At 35.8% G+C, this 17,905-nt stretch overlaps 1 protein-coding gene across 2 annotated transcripts; it reads left to right on the top strand.

The window, feature by feature from the left end:
* The first annotated feature begins 351 nt into the window (after nucleotides 1-351).
* LOC125733123 (solute carrier family 35 member F5-like) lies at nucleotides 352-17,752 on the top strand. 2 transcript variants are annotated; one of them, XM_049006020.1, is made up of 16 exons: nucleotides 352-448; nucleotides 576-664; nucleotides 2,235-2,379; nucleotides 2,820-2,969; nucleotides 3,511-3,573; nucleotides 5,892-5,973; nucleotides 6,199-6,389; nucleotides 6,592-6,673; nucleotides 7,243-7,330; nucleotides 8,051-8,115; nucleotides 11,994-12,098; nucleotides 13,153-13,312; nucleotides 13,958-14,048; nucleotides 14,122-14,276; nucleotides 14,886-14,979; nucleotides 17,342-17,752. In XM_049006020.1, exons 3-15 carry the CDS (start codon nucleotides 2,242-2,244, stop codon nucleotides 14,977-14,979), a joined length of 1,464 nt encoding a protein of 487 aa, XP_048861977.1. In that variant the 5' UTR covers nucleotides 352-448; nucleotides 576-664; nucleotides 2,235-2,241; the 3' UTR covers nucleotides 17,342-17,752. The 2 variants fall into 2 exon arrangements, with proteins under 2 accessions (XP_048861977.1, XP_048861976.1); XM_049006019.1 differs by lacking the exon at nucleotides 352-448 and having other exon boundaries at nucleotides 457-664.
* The last annotated feature ends 153 nt before the right edge of the window (nucleotides 17,753-17,905 follow it).

Raw genomic sequence — 17,905 nt, 5'->3', positions numbered from 1 at the left:
AGACGTAGCCTACGATATTAGCCCAATAATTGCCGGATCTTCATCTAGGACAATTTCATAAAGTAAGAGTGCTGAAATTGAAAATTAATTGTATATTGTACTGTTCTGACACAGGCACTTCACGTTTTAAATGAATTTCATAAAACAAGACTATTGACGACAAATTGTGATTTTTGACATGATATTATACCTGCTTATTTTACCCGTAATCATATTTTCCCATAGCTATTGTGATTAACTTATATTTTATTTTGTTAGCGTAAAAAAAATCACAGAAAGTCTTATCCATGTGACACGTTGACGTTTCCGTCTGGTCAGTGACGTTTTCTGCGTATGTAAATAATAGCACTGCTACCTGGTACCATCAGGGCTGCAATAGTAACTGCGCGAAAAGCCGACGTCAACGGCAAAAGACTTAAGCGAGACCGGTCACACGGTATAGAAATAGGTGGGTCTGCGCAGTTAGACCGCAATCACAACGCCAAACTCAAACATCTAAATATTTTCATTTAAGGGAAGATATTTGAACGTCAGGGAATGCTGTATGACTTTTGATATGTTTGTTATTTCGCTAGCTAGCTTGCTAGGTGGCTGGCTAGCACTGAAAATGAGAAAATCACAGTAACACAGGAGTGGTGGACGGCACTATTTTTCAGTGTTTCAGGTAAATATTCTTCGACGAGCTTTAGTACTTAACTGCACATGTATTTTTAAATAATCTTTCATCTGATAATTCTCAACGACCACTAGCTAGTGTAAGTATCACTCAGTTTAAGATAACTGGCTAAGATTAGGCGGTGTTGCTAGATTGTGGTTAGGTACATATTAAGTTCACTAGTTTGTTTATAGTTTTCAAATTAGCACTGCACAACGTTGGTTATTATTATTATTATTATTATTATTATTATTAGTGGTAGTAGTAGTTAGCATAACAAGTATTGCGACCTTTGGCTGCATTTCAGTCAAATGTCATATGTTCAGAAGAACTGCATATTGTAGTTTCAACAGTTTTTCTTCATAGACATTTATTAATTTGATGGACCGTGACTACGTTCAGTTAATAAATATCTATTTGGTACATTTCCATGATTCATTTTTTTCTGTTTTGCTGTATCATGGGCTGTTTGACGACTGACCTCCCCCCAAAAATTATTAGCTAAAATTGTAATTATATGACTGCCCTTCACAATGGGAAGTTAATTAGTACACTAATATAAAATTATCAGCAGTAGTAATATTACCTTTCCTCTCAGTTTTTCCTGTTTTTTTTTACGTTTCCTACCCAGTGGAGGTGAGTAGATCATATAATAATAGTAGTATTATTAATAATAATAATAATAATAATAATAATAATAATAATAATACTAATAAAAACACTTCAAGTTTCACAATAGCCTGAATATTTAATGATTTGATACTAAATTGTTGTTCATAAGAAGAGCTATACCGAGAGCTGTTTTGTTCTGAAATGTCTGTGACATTCGCATAACTATTTAAGAATAAATATTTAATCTCTACAGTGCTCATGTGTTAAAAGTACACACTACATAATGCCCTCTTCATCTTCATGTATTTGTAGGAGTGGAATTATTTAAGTGATATCAGTAGTTTGACCTGCGATGGGCTGGCCCCCCATCCTGGGTTGTTCACTGCCTCGTGCCCATTGATTGTGGGATAGGCTCCGGACCCCCCACGACCCAGTAGGATAAGCGGTTTGGAAAATGGATGGATGGATATCAGTAGTTTGATTAATTTCTTCAGAGAGAATTTGTTGAATGTATTTGAATTCAAATATATTTTTATAAATTTATTCAGGTTAGTTTACAGGGGAAAGGGAACTCTGCATGAATATTCGTGTGTGTGCCATCCATCTACCAACTACATGGTATATGAATGATTATTCTAAATGCCAGTTTTGGAACATAATTTTTCTAATAACCCTAACCACATAAAAACTAAATAAGGAAATTATTATATTGTATTATTATTATTATAACACCGATACTTAAGGACAAGGAACATCCAATAAGGCAGTTTGCAATAATTAGTATTTGCATCCATGTATTTGCATAGTGTATTTAATTGCAGTGTCTCCGATTCAGTTGAAAATCACTAGTCACTAGTTTAAAAGAAATGCTGTTTAATGACTTAAACATGGATCTTTAATGCTCAGACAGCCTGTGTAAGTAATACAGTAATTAAAGCTCTGATATGCATCTTCTTTGGCCGTACAGCCTCCTGATGGTGTGGGGCATTGTTATGAACCGGGTTAATAGCTTCCAGAGTGGTGTGCTGGCCCAGCGAAGGCGCACAGCTCTGGGGATCATCGTTTTACTGCTTGTCGATGTTATCTGGGTGGCCTCCTCGGAGCTTACCTTGGTATGTCATGTCAGTTATACCCTGACCCATTGTCAAGCAGTCTGCCATTCATGTAACTGGAGCCATTTTGTCTGTTGAAGAAATGTTTATATGTATGTGATACATATATTTCAAGAAGTTAATAAGGATTAATAAGGAAACTTGCAGTATTTGTATGAAATCATTACCAATGTCATGTTAATTTGTTTATCCCAATTAACTTTTAAAACTGAGGAATATTGAACTTTATTTTAGCAGCAGTGCGTCAATATTGTGATTAGGTAATAATTTAAGTCTTCATTTCAATTTTGTGTCATATATCCAATGGTCACTTTTCTTATTTTTTATGATAGTTTTTCACTCAGTGGCTAAATAATAATTAATTGATAGATGGAGAGAGACGGATAGAAACAGAGATAGACAGAGACATAATAAGTACTATATATGCACTTTTTTTCCAGTACATATTCAAGCACGAGGAGTACAACAAACCATTCTTCAGCACTTTTGCCAAGACATCCATGTTCATCCTGTACCTGCTGGGATTTCTGGTGTGGAAGCCTTGGAGGCAGCAGTGCTCTGGCAGATTCCGGGGCAGGACGAAAGCCTTTGTGAGGGCTGCACCGCTTCTTTGCACGAGTGTCTGCAGTGTGCGGTTCAGTGGGTTAGGACTGTGTGCTCCTGACCAGAAGCTTGCCTGTTCAAATCCTGTCGTTGGCAGACTGATCTGACTGTTGGGCCCTTTTTTCAATCGTACATTGTGTTGGATAAAAGCAACTGCTGTATTGGTATAGTATTGTAAATCAAAGCATCTTTTGTCCAGAATCGCACATAGGATTTTATAATTAGTTATACCTGTGTTCAGAAGCAATACAGATTAAGACTTGCTCATGGGTAAAATTGATAATTGGTTTTCGGGATTTGAATAATACAAGCCTACTGTTTCACAATGTATTGCTATACAGACCAGCTCCTTTGTAAGAGCAATCCATATTGGGCGGTACGAATTGCCCATCAGAAACAAAGCAGTCATGCATAGAGCAGTTGATGGGGGAAGAAATTCTTTGCAAATGTGGATAGCTCAAATGTTGTAAAAGAAAAAGACCATCCTAAAATTCCATCTCCTGAGTTTAAATGCATTTTATATTTCAGTTTGCTGATGGAGAGGCCTATCTAACAGCTTGTCCTACAGACCACAGTTTGAACAATTCTTTAGTAAGTACTGTTTTTTTGTTAAGTATATATTATCCATTGTGTGTCTGTAACGTGATTTAACTGACTATTACAGTATTTTACCATCTTATGTAATGAAAATTACGAAAATAAACGATTGCATTTAGAAAATGTTTTCGAACAACCTAATACACTAGAATGGAACTTCAGTTGTCTTTTCGTTATTCAGTTGTACAGATGAAGTAAATCTATTTTCTCCTGATATGCATTGATTACATTTTATACCAAATATATTTTCTTAGTAGTGGGGTAATTCCATTTAATTTAAACAAATGACCTTGATTTTGATTCTGGTGAAATTGCCATGTGCATTACTCATACTTTCCATAGCTCAGAAATGTTTTATTATAATTTTTTTAAATTTTCCTTAGAGATGTAGTGCCTTTCTGCACCATGGGTAACAAAAAAATGATCATGTTTTTTTATGAGCTGTTACTTTCTTCCTATTACTCATTGGAAATTTCAGACAGAGAACTTCTTTACAGAATGAAAATTAAACTTTTGTCAGGATCAAAGTTCATCTTGCTAACTTCCTTTTTACTACATTTGTTTATTGAAAAACAGTGACGTGATTGGAGTAACAAGTCAGATTTTAATTATAAAATGTATATGTATAAAACTTATACATAAAATATTAACCGGTTACTTGGTCCTTAGAAACTTAGATTTAGGCAAAATATAAACAAAGTATACATAGTTGAGCTTTGTAGCTGTAATAGAAAAAAGTTACAGCACATAAAACACCGAATAGTCTTATTTATTGTTCCCCATGGTTTCTGACTTCTGGAATATATAATTCACATGTCAAATTTAATAAAATGGTGACTCAAAAACTTTTTTGGAAATTTGTTGAAATTAAATTAAATTAAATTAAATTAAATGGAATGGTCCAGTAACTTAACATATATGTCCTGCCTATTTACCTAGATGCAGTTTTAACCTAGGGGTGTAAATCGTTGATCCCAAGGCAATTTGATCCAATTACAGTTATCGAGGGAAAGATTCGATACATCGGAAATATTTAATTTCTATCATGATTCGATGAATAAATTATTTGATTTATTTTGACCTAAATTTTAATTAAAAAAATTATTGTGAAAAAATCACAAATATTACTATGAGAATTTAATTACACTCTATAGGAATAATGGAATACTAATGGAATGTAAGGAAAGTGGATTCTCTGAACATTCATTTACACTTTTGTCAAAAGGCCAAGTACTGAACAGTACAGGAAAATATCAAACACATTAGGAAGCACTACTTAATGGGAATGGGGTGGGGGGGTTGCCATAGGTTATTATGTGGATAACGAAATATCGATCTACGGTGCAGATTTAATAATGATCTGACAAAATCCCTCGTCCTCCACTACAGAAAATGGCTGATTGTTCAATGCAGTCATCTCCATTGTTTTAGTAGTTGGCAAATGCAACCGGGTGAGGGGATCCATCCTCACAGTACACAATAATAATAATAATAATAAAGAAAGAGAAATATATTTGTCAAGAATTGTTAGAGAAAATCACAATCTTGATTCTGAGTGGAAAAAAAAATGCAATTCATAACTTTTCTAAACACAGGGTGAGAGGTAAGTGGTTTTGGCAGCCACTAAATTACTTCATAAACCATATTTTCATTAGTCATTTAGATTTCAAATTCTATCAGTAGACAGAGGAGAATGGTGTATTCCATCTATACGAAAGTCCAAAAAACATTTTTGGCATTTTATTTTAAGAATTACTACCTGAATATTGGTGACAATGTTTATAAACAATCCAAGAATGTTACAAATATCATACATTGGATGATTAAATTAGTAACTGGAGCAATAGTTGAATAAAGTTCTGCAATCTTGAAAGTGTTTCCATAATTTTGGCCACTAGTTTATTAGTTTAAAAAGTATAAATTGTAAAAAGTGCACATACATGGTTTTCATCAGACAGTGACGATATAAGTATTGTTGGAGACTTTATCATTGATGATAGGAATGTGTTGACTTGTAGATGTGCCTTATATTTTATTTGAGGGATAGCTCCACAGCTGCAGGCTTACTGGGGGTTTCATAGTACAACTTTTTGTTTTAGGAGATTGCACAGTGTTGTCTCATAAGGACAACATAAGAACGTTTTATTTTGATTTTCCATGGTCATGCATTGCGTATGCTTTGCCATGTTGTCTGTTGGCATTGGCTTGTGTATGAAACATTGATAGTAAGCAACAGTAATCAAAGTTATGTTAAATGGTTATTATGGTAAGTTAAATGGTTGTTGTATTGTGGCAATTCTGTTGTCTTTCAGAGTGAACCACTCTATGTTCCTCTGAAGTTTCAAGATGTTTCAACAGAACCAAGCAGCAATTCCAGTGGTAACTGTGAAAGATGTAAGCATGTGTACAGAATAATCTTAATTAGATATTTGTGAAGTGTTAAAAAGTATTTTAAAAAATTGTATGCTAGTGAAGTATTAAAATAATTAGTAATTTTGTAGAAATTTGTATTTAATATTGCCTATTGTATTGTTAAACAGTCAAATCGGGTGTCCAGTTTTAAAAATATTAATTAATAAAGAAATATAAAATTTCTTCAATTTTTCAACCCTTCCACAGCCCCTAAAAAGCACCGTGTTCGATTTAGCAATATCATGGAGGTTCGGCAGTTGCCCTCCACACAAGCTCTTGAAGCAAAACTGTCTCGGATGTCCTACCCAGCTGCCAAAGATCACGAGACCTTGCTGAAAACGGTCGACAAGCTTACTGTGATTGAGGTTGCCAAAATTAGTTTTTTATTTTTCTTTGTTGTAAGTATCTGGATTATTATTATTATTATTATTATTATTTAAAATAATGTGTAGGATTAGTAGGATTAGTACAGCGCTTTTCAGAACCCAAAGACATGTTTTACGACTTTTTTAATAATGATCAGACATATTATGGTAAAATTGAAAGAGTAATCAGATATTGCACACTATGTACTAATGTGTTTAAACTTCCCCTGTACAGTGGTTCCTGGCCAACTTATCCTACCAAGAAGCTCTATCCGATACACAGGTGGCCATAGTGAACATTTTATCATCAACTTCAGGTAAGAAAAAAAATGCTTAAATTTTATATTGATGATGTACAATTTTGTTCACCATAAACTTTCCCTCTAAGGTAATGTCTGCACTTTGGAAAAATAAATAAATAAAAATACTGAGAGAAACATCATATACTTTTATATAACAATGATATAATATTAAGTGTTCTGTACAATCAGTGATGCATGACTAATGTACTTACATGGTTCATTAGTTGAGTCAATTGTCTGTAATGCAGGGTACCCTGTATTAAACGAAACCCCATGACATTTAGCAGACTTTCTGCACATAAAACACTTTCAGTAGTTTAACAAGTATAAAGCACCAGTGTCATATTATACTCACTGGACTTGTGCATTATTGCCTTTCTGTTTAATTGCATAATGATATTTAATAACCTAGATTAGATTTAGTGAACTCTGACAAAGTGTTGGTGAAAATTATTAGTTTTCCATCAGTGCTGAGTCCTCTTTTGAGCCAGACGTCTGAGTCTATATGGCGATTGTGGTTCATTACAGCTAAAAAGGCCATTGAAGGACCAAGTCACGTCACTGCTTTTGTTGTCTTTTACTAGGTCTTTTCACACTGATTTTGGCTGCCATATTTCCAAGCAACAGTAGTGACAGGTTTACATTGTCAAAGTTTTTAGCAGTTTTACTGAGGTAAGTAAACCAATTTATGGTAAAATACAAATTTAATAATGAAGTTAAATTCAACCTGAAATTGTGTGAATTTTAATCTTGGATAAATAAAACATTTCGTTTAATTAGACTGATGTTTTGCTAAGCTGTGTGAGTCTTATCTCATTAGGCCATGATTTGGAAAGTAACACTTTTATTCCGCAGGTATGTACAACAAAACAACAAAAAAAACTGTTATTTTACAAATAATCCCGAATTGCACAGTATGTGTTCTGAACACGACAATAATTATTTATAGCAGGTTTATTGAAAGTGATGGTTTTATAAAAAATGTTCCTGGGTAATTTTCCAGCATTTGGATCAACACAGTTAATTTGTACTGATGGTTCAATATGAAGCCATATTTCTGACATAAGACATAAGGGTTGGATCGGCTTATTTGACCTCATAAATGCACTTATTTATATCATATGTTCGGTGCCACTTTACAATAAGGCTACCCTTATAAAGGGATTATGAATGGTTTATAAGCAGCTTATTAATTAGCTTGTAACACTGTGTAAATCATTACTAGATAGTTATGAACAAGTTGTACCACAGTTTTCTTCTTATTAATGAGTTACTACCATTTATAAGTGGCGGAGGGTAGGCTTATTGTAAAGTGGTACCATACCTTCTATACTTTGATGCTGTGCAATTAGCCTGTAGGCTGCATTTACATTTCTGTCATCCCTTTATAAGCATTGGAGGTGTGACTCTGGTGAGCTTCTCCACATCTGACAGCTCTGATGGAAATGCTGCTCTAGGTAAATGGCTTCTTTACTACTCTGCAAATTGCATAATTCTAAATTACTCATTATAAATGTAAATATTATGAGTTTTGAATAATGTATTACAGTTAGAAATATTAAGAAAAGTAGTTAAACATTTGTTATATTAGATAAATGATAGACCTTTTCTAAATTGTTAAAATTGTTTTTTTTTATCCATATTGAGGAAAACTTCCTGTGTTCAGTTTAATTCAATTTACATTTTTTGACATAATTTATATATTACAGCAATAAAAAGCTGAAAGGAAAACTAATCCAAATGAAGACATAGCAAAATAATTTTAAACATCCTGTTCTAGTTACTGGAGAAATTAAATATGTGTCATACAAAGGTAATCGGCTGCCCAGTCTCCTGGCTATGCTAACCTTCTGCTGTCAGACATGAGTGATGTCTGAATGGAGTGATGAGTGATTATGTCATTATTCAGACATAATGCTCAACAGCTGTAGACTTTACTGCCGTAAGTGAATTTTTCTGTAAATTACAATGTGGCCTCTGGTCTGATAGTGAGACCAAGGTTGTATATGTTAAATTTGAATGCCTTTTAAATGAGGAGCCAAATTTTGAAATCCAGGCTGAACTTAACATTTATATGTCTACATGAGTTCGGTATTAGTTATTTAGTGTTATTTTCATTAATTGTTCTCCCCAGATAGGGAATAAATAAGGTTTTGGGACCATTCCACTGCTACTTCAGACACTTTTTTGTCAAGACGTTTACTCAAAATGTATTTGAAAGACTTTTTGCAACACGAAGGCATTATATGGGTTATGATTTGGAGCTCATTAAAATTTGAGACAGATTGCCCCAAAATTGAAGTAATTGAAATATTAAATTGCACACGGCGATAGCAAAAAATGGGACAGTTTCAGACACTTGATCACATTTAGTTGATAACTTCACAGATCTTTTCCAAACTCTGCAGACACATTATATGGATGAAAATTAAATACCAAAACTGAAGCAAAGATCAGTGACAGCAAAGGGGAGGGGGGCTTAGATAAAATGTTTGGCCTTGTGAACAGGATAACTCCGCTTGATATTATTACTCTATTATACTCTGTTTTGCTGGATCTTATTGCCACTTCAAAAACATGATAAGGATGAAAATGTACAGCTAAAAGCCTGCACCCGGGAGAGTTTATAGGGAGCATTGCTGAGGCCATCTTGTGAACACAGCAGTCTGGGTGTGACGATCTTCTGAATATTGTAAAATAAATTTTATTATTTTTTTCATCACCAGCACCCCTGCTGGGAAAATTTTATCAGTAGCAGTCTGATAGCCAGCTGGCAAAATTCATTGTAGGGAGCTCAGCGAAATATATTTCCGGGGAATTATAGCAGACAATTCAGAGAGGCTCTGCTGTGTATGAGGTCCCAGTCGTCTCTAGACTAATATTACTTTCTGAAAATGTGAGAAATCAATTTCACTGCTAGGCCTCCTTCGTGCCCTGGGTTACTATAAAAAGTAAAACATTTATGTGAGCCTTTAGATTAAAGTATGGAGTCTGAGCAGAGGGTTATGTGAGCAGGCAGTTAAAAGGTGAAACGTAATACCAGATTGTGAAGTGGGGGGGGAGTGGTTGGGATGGCAAACAAGCCCCCTACACACCTTTAAGCGACAATGATATCCATTTAATTACAATCTATTTGGAATATCAGATTGAAAGATAAATATGCTAATATACAGTACTAGGGCTGCATGACATTGGAGAAATTTCAAATATGGTGATACAATTTTGTTGCAACAGATATTGGGAAATTAGTAAAGCAAAAAATTAGTTTCTAGTACATGTCTAAGAATGACAACCAGCAAGGATAAAAAAAAAAATGAGTGTGATTGGCTCAGAGAGTAAGTGCTGAGCTCATGCAAAAGCAGTAATAGTAAGCTTTAAACTGATTTTTAAAACATATCTCAAGTATAATCATGAAAAGGAACAGTCATTAAAATTGCAAAGCTTTGTTTTCTATAACAGACAGTAAAAATGTTTTAGTGAAGCTACCCCCCCCCCCCCCCCCCCCACTACAGTACAGTAAAAGTAAGCCCCCTTGAATGGGCGAGATGAAAGTGCGGCCGCCTGGTCAACTAAGCAGAAATGCGGCTGCCTGGTCAACTACAGAGAAAGACGGCCGTAGCGGTTTTAAGCGGGCTTAAGCAATTTTAAGTATTAAAATTGCAAACTTACATACAGTACCTGTATTTACGGCATGGAAAACAAACACAAAGTACTTTTTTCTGAAGTGCTATGGAAAAGCCACAGGTGTTTATTGTGGACAATCCATGTTTTGCACAGAGGTCCAATAACAATGCATTGGGAGGCCATTCCCAATCACACTCCATCATTACTTCCATCATTTTGCACCTGAGCACTACAATTTCTTAGTAGGACCTCGGAGTCCATAGCAGCTATTCCCTTGAGCACATCACCCACTTCCTTTAAGAAGGTTGGGTACTCCAGACTCTTGTTTGGTGCATATGCACAGCAGTTTTCCTCTCTGCAACTAGCAACTGCATAGAGGCAACCCTCTTGTTCAGCAGGAAAAATGCCAGCTGCATAGTCCTCACCCTAGGACTTGTGAGTATCCTTGCCCCTGAGGTCTGGCTCCAGAGCCCACTCTGTGCATGGAGGTAAGGCCAACTGTATGTAGCTGACTCTCTTATATCTCCCACACTAACTTGGGCTCCTTCCTCACCAGAGAGGTAACATTCCTTGTTCCCATCTGGTCCACTTTCCACTTATGCCTCATGCCCAAATGGTCCTGCATCTGACCCCCAACTTTCATGTTGTGGGTGGTGAGCCAGTTTATGTGGGTGGTGCAGCCACCAAGTGCATTCTCCAGCAAACACCACCCCTGGGCCTGGTCGAGGGGTAGATCTCAGTAAACCTATTCCAGACAGTAAATTAACTAAGTTAATGATAATTATATGTCATGTTGCTGAACATAGCAGTAATTTATTTGACTTTTCATTAGTTTTTCTTTGCAATTCACCATTATGGGTGGCACAGTGGCAGGTCGCACTCTTTGGACGTGTGAATTTCACCCCTATTCTGTCTGGGTGCCGTTTGCATTTTCATTCTGTTTTGCATGGATTTCCTCCATATAGTTTAGTTTCTTCCACAGTCCTCAGGTAAATTGGCATCTCTAAAATTACCTATACGATATGCTTGTGTCTAAGTGTTAGTGTTTGTATTCCCTGCAAAGGAGTGGCATCCTTTTCAGAGTTTACCAATGCCTTGTGCTTCTGTATAAGAGGATGGATGGATAATGACAAATGTAATTTGGAATATTTGATCTAGAGTTAAATGGGTATGTTCTGTTATTTTAAGACCTGATTCTGTGATATAAGCTGGATAACATTAAATCAGGAGCATTTTGAATATATTTTTCTATTTTGCAAAGGCTGTTTATAATTTGACCAATGTGCACCCAATTTAACAGGTGCTTGTAGATAATTAAATTAGGAAATAATCAGTATGTCTAGATGTTGCTGCTTGATTGTTCATTCCACTGCTTTAGCTGCTAAAGTGGAACATCAGTAAGAAATGACAGTGAAATATTATATCAAGATTAAAAAGGAGCTTTCTTACTCCTTACATTAGATAAGAGATTTAATGTTGAATGTAGAGCCTATAGAGTATGGTTTCTGTGTTTGGTGATTGTTGTCCAAATCAGAATAAAAAAAACAGCTTATATGAACCTGGAAACCAAGATAAAGTAGTAGAATGGAGCATACGTCATGCATTTTGAAGGTTCTGGACAGTGTCGTGTTTTGTCTTGAGTTAGAGGTGATTCCTCCTTGCTTTGTGCTCGCACTAACACTCTGGCCTACTGACTTCCCATTATCTCCAGGAATTATTTGGTCTCTGGCAGGAGCCATCCTCTATGCTGTTTATATTGTGGTGATCAAACGGAAAGTTGAGCGGGAGGATAGACTGGACATACCCATGTTCTTTGGTAAGTGGACATGGAAAAGGTGAATTGTTTGCCTTTCTTAAGTGCCGATTAAATTTTTGCCTTTAAATGGTTGGATTAACTGTATTTCGCAGCTGTAATTGGTTATTCTTAGATATTAGCCCGAGAACATAGTTAATCTATGTGGCACATGCTTATCAACTTTTTTTTTCCCCGTGTACTTGAATTTCCTCCTAAGGTCCAAAGGCATCAAATAACATGAATGAAAAGGAGCGTTATTCTGTGTCGTTATGCATTTATAAATCCAGTGTAGACTACAAATAAAATTTTGAGAATGTGTAACAACTACAGTCATTATTAGGGATGCACATAACATGCACACAAGTACATATTTGCGCTGTAAAGCCATATGCACAGCAATTTCTTGTTGAAGCAGCCTAAATAATAAAATAAGTACATATTTGTTCTAAGACAAAAAATTGCAATGTATATCACTTCACGTCGCGAATGCACATGTTTAAGGCATTTCCGAAAAACATGTTCAGATCTTCAGGTACTGATTCCTTTATTAATATTAATGAACCTTCCCCTGCCATCCTACGTTTCAGACATTTGCGTGCCAGCACTGTAACTATGCACATATACCTTCTGTATGGGAAAGTATACAACCCAGAAGTAGGAGTATCTTTGTTTTACCCCCAAAATTGATTGTTTTCAGATTGATGTGTTGAACTGCTACCCTAATAATCAATTTATCACAGTGCATCGATGCATATTTACACCCCTAGAGTTTCCTCCCGGTACTCTGGTTTTCTGTCAAAGTTCAAAGACGAAACATTTTTTGTTATACATGCGAGGAATGTGTCTGTAACTATAGCATGTTGAATCTCAGTTTAGAGATTCACAATCTCATGGAAATTAGTAATATACAAACAACGTGGACCAGCCTCTTGTATCAAGGTGCAATGCAGTTTAATGTATGATCGACATCTTTTTTTGCTATGAACTTGAAAAAATAAGAGATGCGCACCCCTCCTATAACGCGCTTTGTTTTGTTGAAAATATAAACATTACATTGCATTGGCTCTCAACCTAGGCTTCGTGGGGCTCTTCAACCTGTTCCTGCTGTGGCCGGGTTTCCTTTTGCTGCACTACGCAGGCCTTGAGCTCTTTGAGTTACCCAGCAAGCTGGTGTGTATGTATATCATCATCAACGGACTGATCGGAACAGTGCTCTCTGAATTTCTATGGCTGTGGTATGTACGAGATATTGTTAAATCATTGGGTTATTGTGATTCAACCACTGGAGTGCACCTCGAATAATGATGAATTCTGGGATGGAGCTGTAATTGGACCAGAATATAATACAAATAACTTAGTTTAATATTACTGTACAAAGAGTAGTCTACCAATTCCAGTAAATGGACTTTCCATTCAAAAAATGTTTAATTTTCTGTATCCTGAAATTTGACGTCATGTTTGTATCCAGACTTTTGGCTCTAGGTTGCTGTTGGTAGATCAGTGTATGTGTGACATTTTTGTTATGAATTATGTATATATCACCTTGTTAATATTTCCATTTTATAGACCTTTGGGTCTGCATTTCCCTCATAGTAGTAATCTTTGACCCTAGGAATTAGTCGGTTTTTATAATGCATGCTAACCAGTAGTAAACTAAAATTGTTTTAATTAATGTTTTCCCTCTAAATACACTTTCATTCATCTGTTTTTTGCTCAGTGTAGCCCTACTGTTGCATTTGTACCCACACTACTGAATATCTCTAAAATCATTGGCTTTTTAATTAGAGAGTGATATTCTTTACTGGTTCTGCTCATGAACCACAATGATCTGTTACCAGGTACTTTTATGGTTAATGTCCTATACTTTTTTCTTTGCATAGGGGTTGTTTCCTCACCTCATCACTGATAGGCACCCTTGCACTGAGCCTTACAATACCATTGTCAGTTATAGCTGATATGTGTATTCAGAAGGTAAGTGCTTTGCAATTGATGGAACTCCTCTGTATGTGATGTCATTGGGTATTTATTACTTTTTTTCTCCCAGGTACAATTTTCCTGGCTGTTTTTTGCCGGAGCAATCCCAGTCTTTCTGTCATTCTTCATTGCAACCTTTTTAAACAACTACAATAACTGGGATCCAGTTATGATTGGACTGCGTAGAGTGTTCGCTTTCCTCTGCCGAAAACACCGTATACAAAGGCAAGCAAATCAAAGTTATATGATCCGTGTTCTGGTGCACTTATTACATTACAGAATTTCTGTTTTGTTGAAACGGTATAATGAAAATGACGTACATTTAGAAAAACCGACATCTAGATTTGGTCACTTTTTAAAAGTTCTTTTTTGACTGTTTAATTCTGAGACCATTTTTAATGGTGAACTTGTTGAGGAGATTTTAATGCTGTGCAAGATATTGTGGTGTTTTGTCACAAATTCAGAAATCAACAAAGCCATTCATCCCTCTTTGAAAACCATTGATACAGGGCATGAGGCAGAGGGACAGGATGTCAGTCCATCACAGGGCTCACAATTTGGAGACATCAGTTCATGTAACCATGCAAAGTGCACACACTGCTAGACAGGAATCAAACACAAAAAGCCCTGCGACTGTTAGAGCTGACCCATTATTTGTATTTAATTACATAATTCATTTATTGTCTTTAATTCACTTAACATTTATCTTTTTTTGTATAACAAACAAATTAAACCTCCTTTTTTGCTAAGTTTCACATGCTTAGATTGACTATAGAGAGGCAGGAACAGTAAACAGGAAATAATACTCACCTTAAAAGCTGATGTCTCCTGCAGGCTTCCAGAGGACAGTGAACAGTGTGAGAGTCTAATTCCCCTACATTCTGTCTCCAAAGATGAGAGAACTCATGAGTTGACAGCCAGTCATTAGGTAGGAAAAAAGTCCCTTTACTGTTTGTTCCCTGCAGTTTTGACAGTAAATCCCTTTTTTCTCAAAATGTAGGAAATGTCCGTTGGTAGCTTTAATCATGAGTTGTGGTTATACTTCTAAATCGTCAAACTTCAAAATTTAAGAGCATCAATATTTGTCACTAGTTTTTCTCTCATTGCTTTAAATACATTTTAAAATTCTGTCAATTTGTAGATATAATTCTAAATAAAAAAACAAAATACAGTTTTTGAGGAAAAAAAAGTTTGAGCCTTTTTGAATTTTCTGGATTTCAGAATGTCTAATAAAATATGATATGGTCTTCTGTTTAATGATAAAAACACACACAACATTCTACATAACCAAATCTTTACCAAATCATTCAACCAGTAATAATGACATTTTGAAAAGAGGGTAATTGGAGACTGTTATTCCAGTACATTTCAAATATGGACTTGACCTGCCCTGCTATATAAAAAAACCATAGTTACTTGCATTTCACAACAGTATCCTAAGTGTAATATGGCCCAATCAGAATAAGATTTTGGAGAAATCTTTTGGAGAAAAAAATTGCATAAAGATATAAAATGCATGTGTTATTATTGTGACAGAGATGCAGATGTTTGTTTCTTCCTGTACCTGCTTTGTGATGTTGGCAGGTTATTGGGTGGCTAAGAGGTCCGTCATAAGGGAGGATCAGTAGTCTCCATGTTAGGAGGTGGTTGGTTGGAAAGCCTCACCATTCAGGGTAGCCGAAATGGATTGGCTCGTATGCTGGGTCATTTTGTTACGTAGGCCAAGAGTTATGCGTTGAATCCTGTATTTCATGTGCAGGCACAGTGTATGTGCTGAAATTCAGGGGTGAAATCTGGTGGTGTCATGGATGCCATATTTACAAGAGTAGTGTTTTTCTATTTTTGAACATTTTAGCTTGTTTTTAGAGTAAAGGCCTATAATGGACCCTTCTGTATCTTTGGACCCTTAAGGGGATACAAATGCTGAGATCATCATACTTTGTGGTGAGAGTGTCTTGTTTTCATGTAAACAAACAGGAAGCGCACACTTCCCCTAACGGCCATGTTGAGTTGCTAACAAATGTTATTAATACTTTTATTTGAGTGACTTTATGCTGGATAATGTTTTTAATGGTTGTAAACTTGTGTATCAATGTGATTAGTGGTAGTTTTCGGTCAGAATGTTTTTAATTGCAATGTGTATTATTGATTTATTTATTTTTTTTGTTTGATTAGGGGGCGGGGCAAGCTAAGCATTTGCTTCTGCCTTCCTTCTTAAATAAAATAAAAGTAGTCACTATGACCTAAGTAATTTGGCATGAATTGCCTTTGGCAATGAAGAGCTGAACTATGTGTGGAAAATTTCAAAACAAAAACAATATTTGCAGTTGCAGTCTTTTTATATATCCATCCATCCATCCATCTTCCAAACCGCTTATCCTACTGGGTCGCGGGGAGTCCGGAGCCTATCCCGGAAGCAATGGGCACGAGGCAGGGAACAACCCAGGATGGGGGGCCAGCCCATCGCAGGGCACACTTGCACACCATTCACTCACACATGCATTCCTATGGGCAATTTAGTAACCCCAATTAGCTTCAGCATGTCCTTGGACTGTGGAGGGGAAACTGAGTACCTGGAGGAAACCCCACGACAACATGCGGAGAACATGCAAATTCCACACACATGTGACCCAGGCGGAGACTCGAACCCGGGTCCCAGAGATGTGAGACAACAATGCTAACCACCACCATGCCGCTCCCTCTTTTTATATAATTGCAGATGCTCTATGTTATAAACAAAACAAGTCACATTCACAATGGAACATCAGCGTTTTAGTATGATTGTGCCCAAACAAAAAGAATGCAATTTTCGACAAGGAAAGATAATAGAACGCCGATGTAATATCATTGCAGTCCCACAACAGTATCTATTATATTGCGATATCATGAAATTCAAAATATTATATTCCTGTTCACTTACATTTAGCTCAAACTGCCTTAAATTATGCAGCTAAGCAAGAAATCCAGCTTCGTAATACAGGCCCCAAATGACATCCTGCTGTAATCCAGATAATTCTAAAGGGTTCACAAACTTCTCTTTGCTGTAACTGCTTCTGAAAATGCATTATTTTAATTCATTTTTAAAGGTGAAGTTATATTAACTTTAATTTACATGTCTTTTTAGTTAAATATCTAGTATAGTCTAAAAAACTGTTGTGATTATGTATGTGGATTTTGAATTGATAACAAGAATTCACAATCTGTCCTAGAATTCACAATCTGTACCGTTCAGTTTAAAATTGAAATTTTCTTTATTGTACAACATTAACTATTCCTCTTTTTTATTGCAGTTGATGACATGACAATTTCAGAGTACCTGAAAGGAATAAATTTTTTGTATCTCTGTTTCTTCTCATCGGCAAGATAAGAGATTTTTTTATATATATATAATTATACAATTTGTCATATGGACTGTGTTTCTAGTATATTGGTCAGAGATAGCTGGCCTGTCAGTGTTTTTCAATGTAACAATCAAAGCACTAGACATACCACTTTTAGTAGAGAGAATCACAAAAAAAATATTCCAACCCTTGTGAATGAATAGCATTTTTCACTGGATGTGAATTATGAATGGCTGTTTGCAAATATTTGGATTTGCAACATATTCTGAAATCTCTGCATTCATCTCAGTTGTAAATGGTGTACACATGTACACTATGTAAAAATGTATTATGAAATAAAGTAAGGTTATTGTGTTGTCACATCTGACCCTGTTCTCTGACTTCAAGCTTTTCTCATTTGTAAGCTACTGTACTTTGGACCAAGTGCTAAGATATGCAGCAGGAATTGTGACTAGAATGACTGAATACAACCAAATTATACCTATTCTAATGTCTCTCCACTGGTTTCTGGTT

The sequence above is a fragment of the Brienomyrus brachyistius genome, chromosome 1, assembly GCF_023856365.1.
Source record: "Brienomyrus brachyistius isolate T26 chromosome 1, BBRACH_0.4, whole genome shotgun sequence".
NCBI classification, from domain to species: Eukaryota; Metazoa; Chordata; class Actinopteri; order Osteoglossiformes; family Mormyridae; genus Brienomyrus; species Brienomyrus brachyistius.
This window is presented reverse-complemented; position numbering and strand designations above follow the sequence as displayed.

What these genes read in the sequence shown, in the direction of transcription:
- LOC125733123 (XM_049006020.1), top strand. Translation starts at nt 2,242, where the DNA reads ATGGTGTGGGGCATTGTTATGAACCGGGTTAATAGCTTCCAGAGTGGT. An exon ending in CCTCCTCGGAGCTTACCTTG is followed by an intron (nt 2,380 to 2,819) that starts GTATGTCATGTC and finishes CTTTTTTTCCAG; the next exon opens with TACATATTCAAGCACGAGGA. An exon ending in TCTGAATTTCTATGGCTGTG is followed by an intron (nt 13,313 to 13,957) that starts GTATGTACGAGA and finishes TTCTTTGCATAG; the next exon opens with GGGTTGTTTCCTCACCTCAT.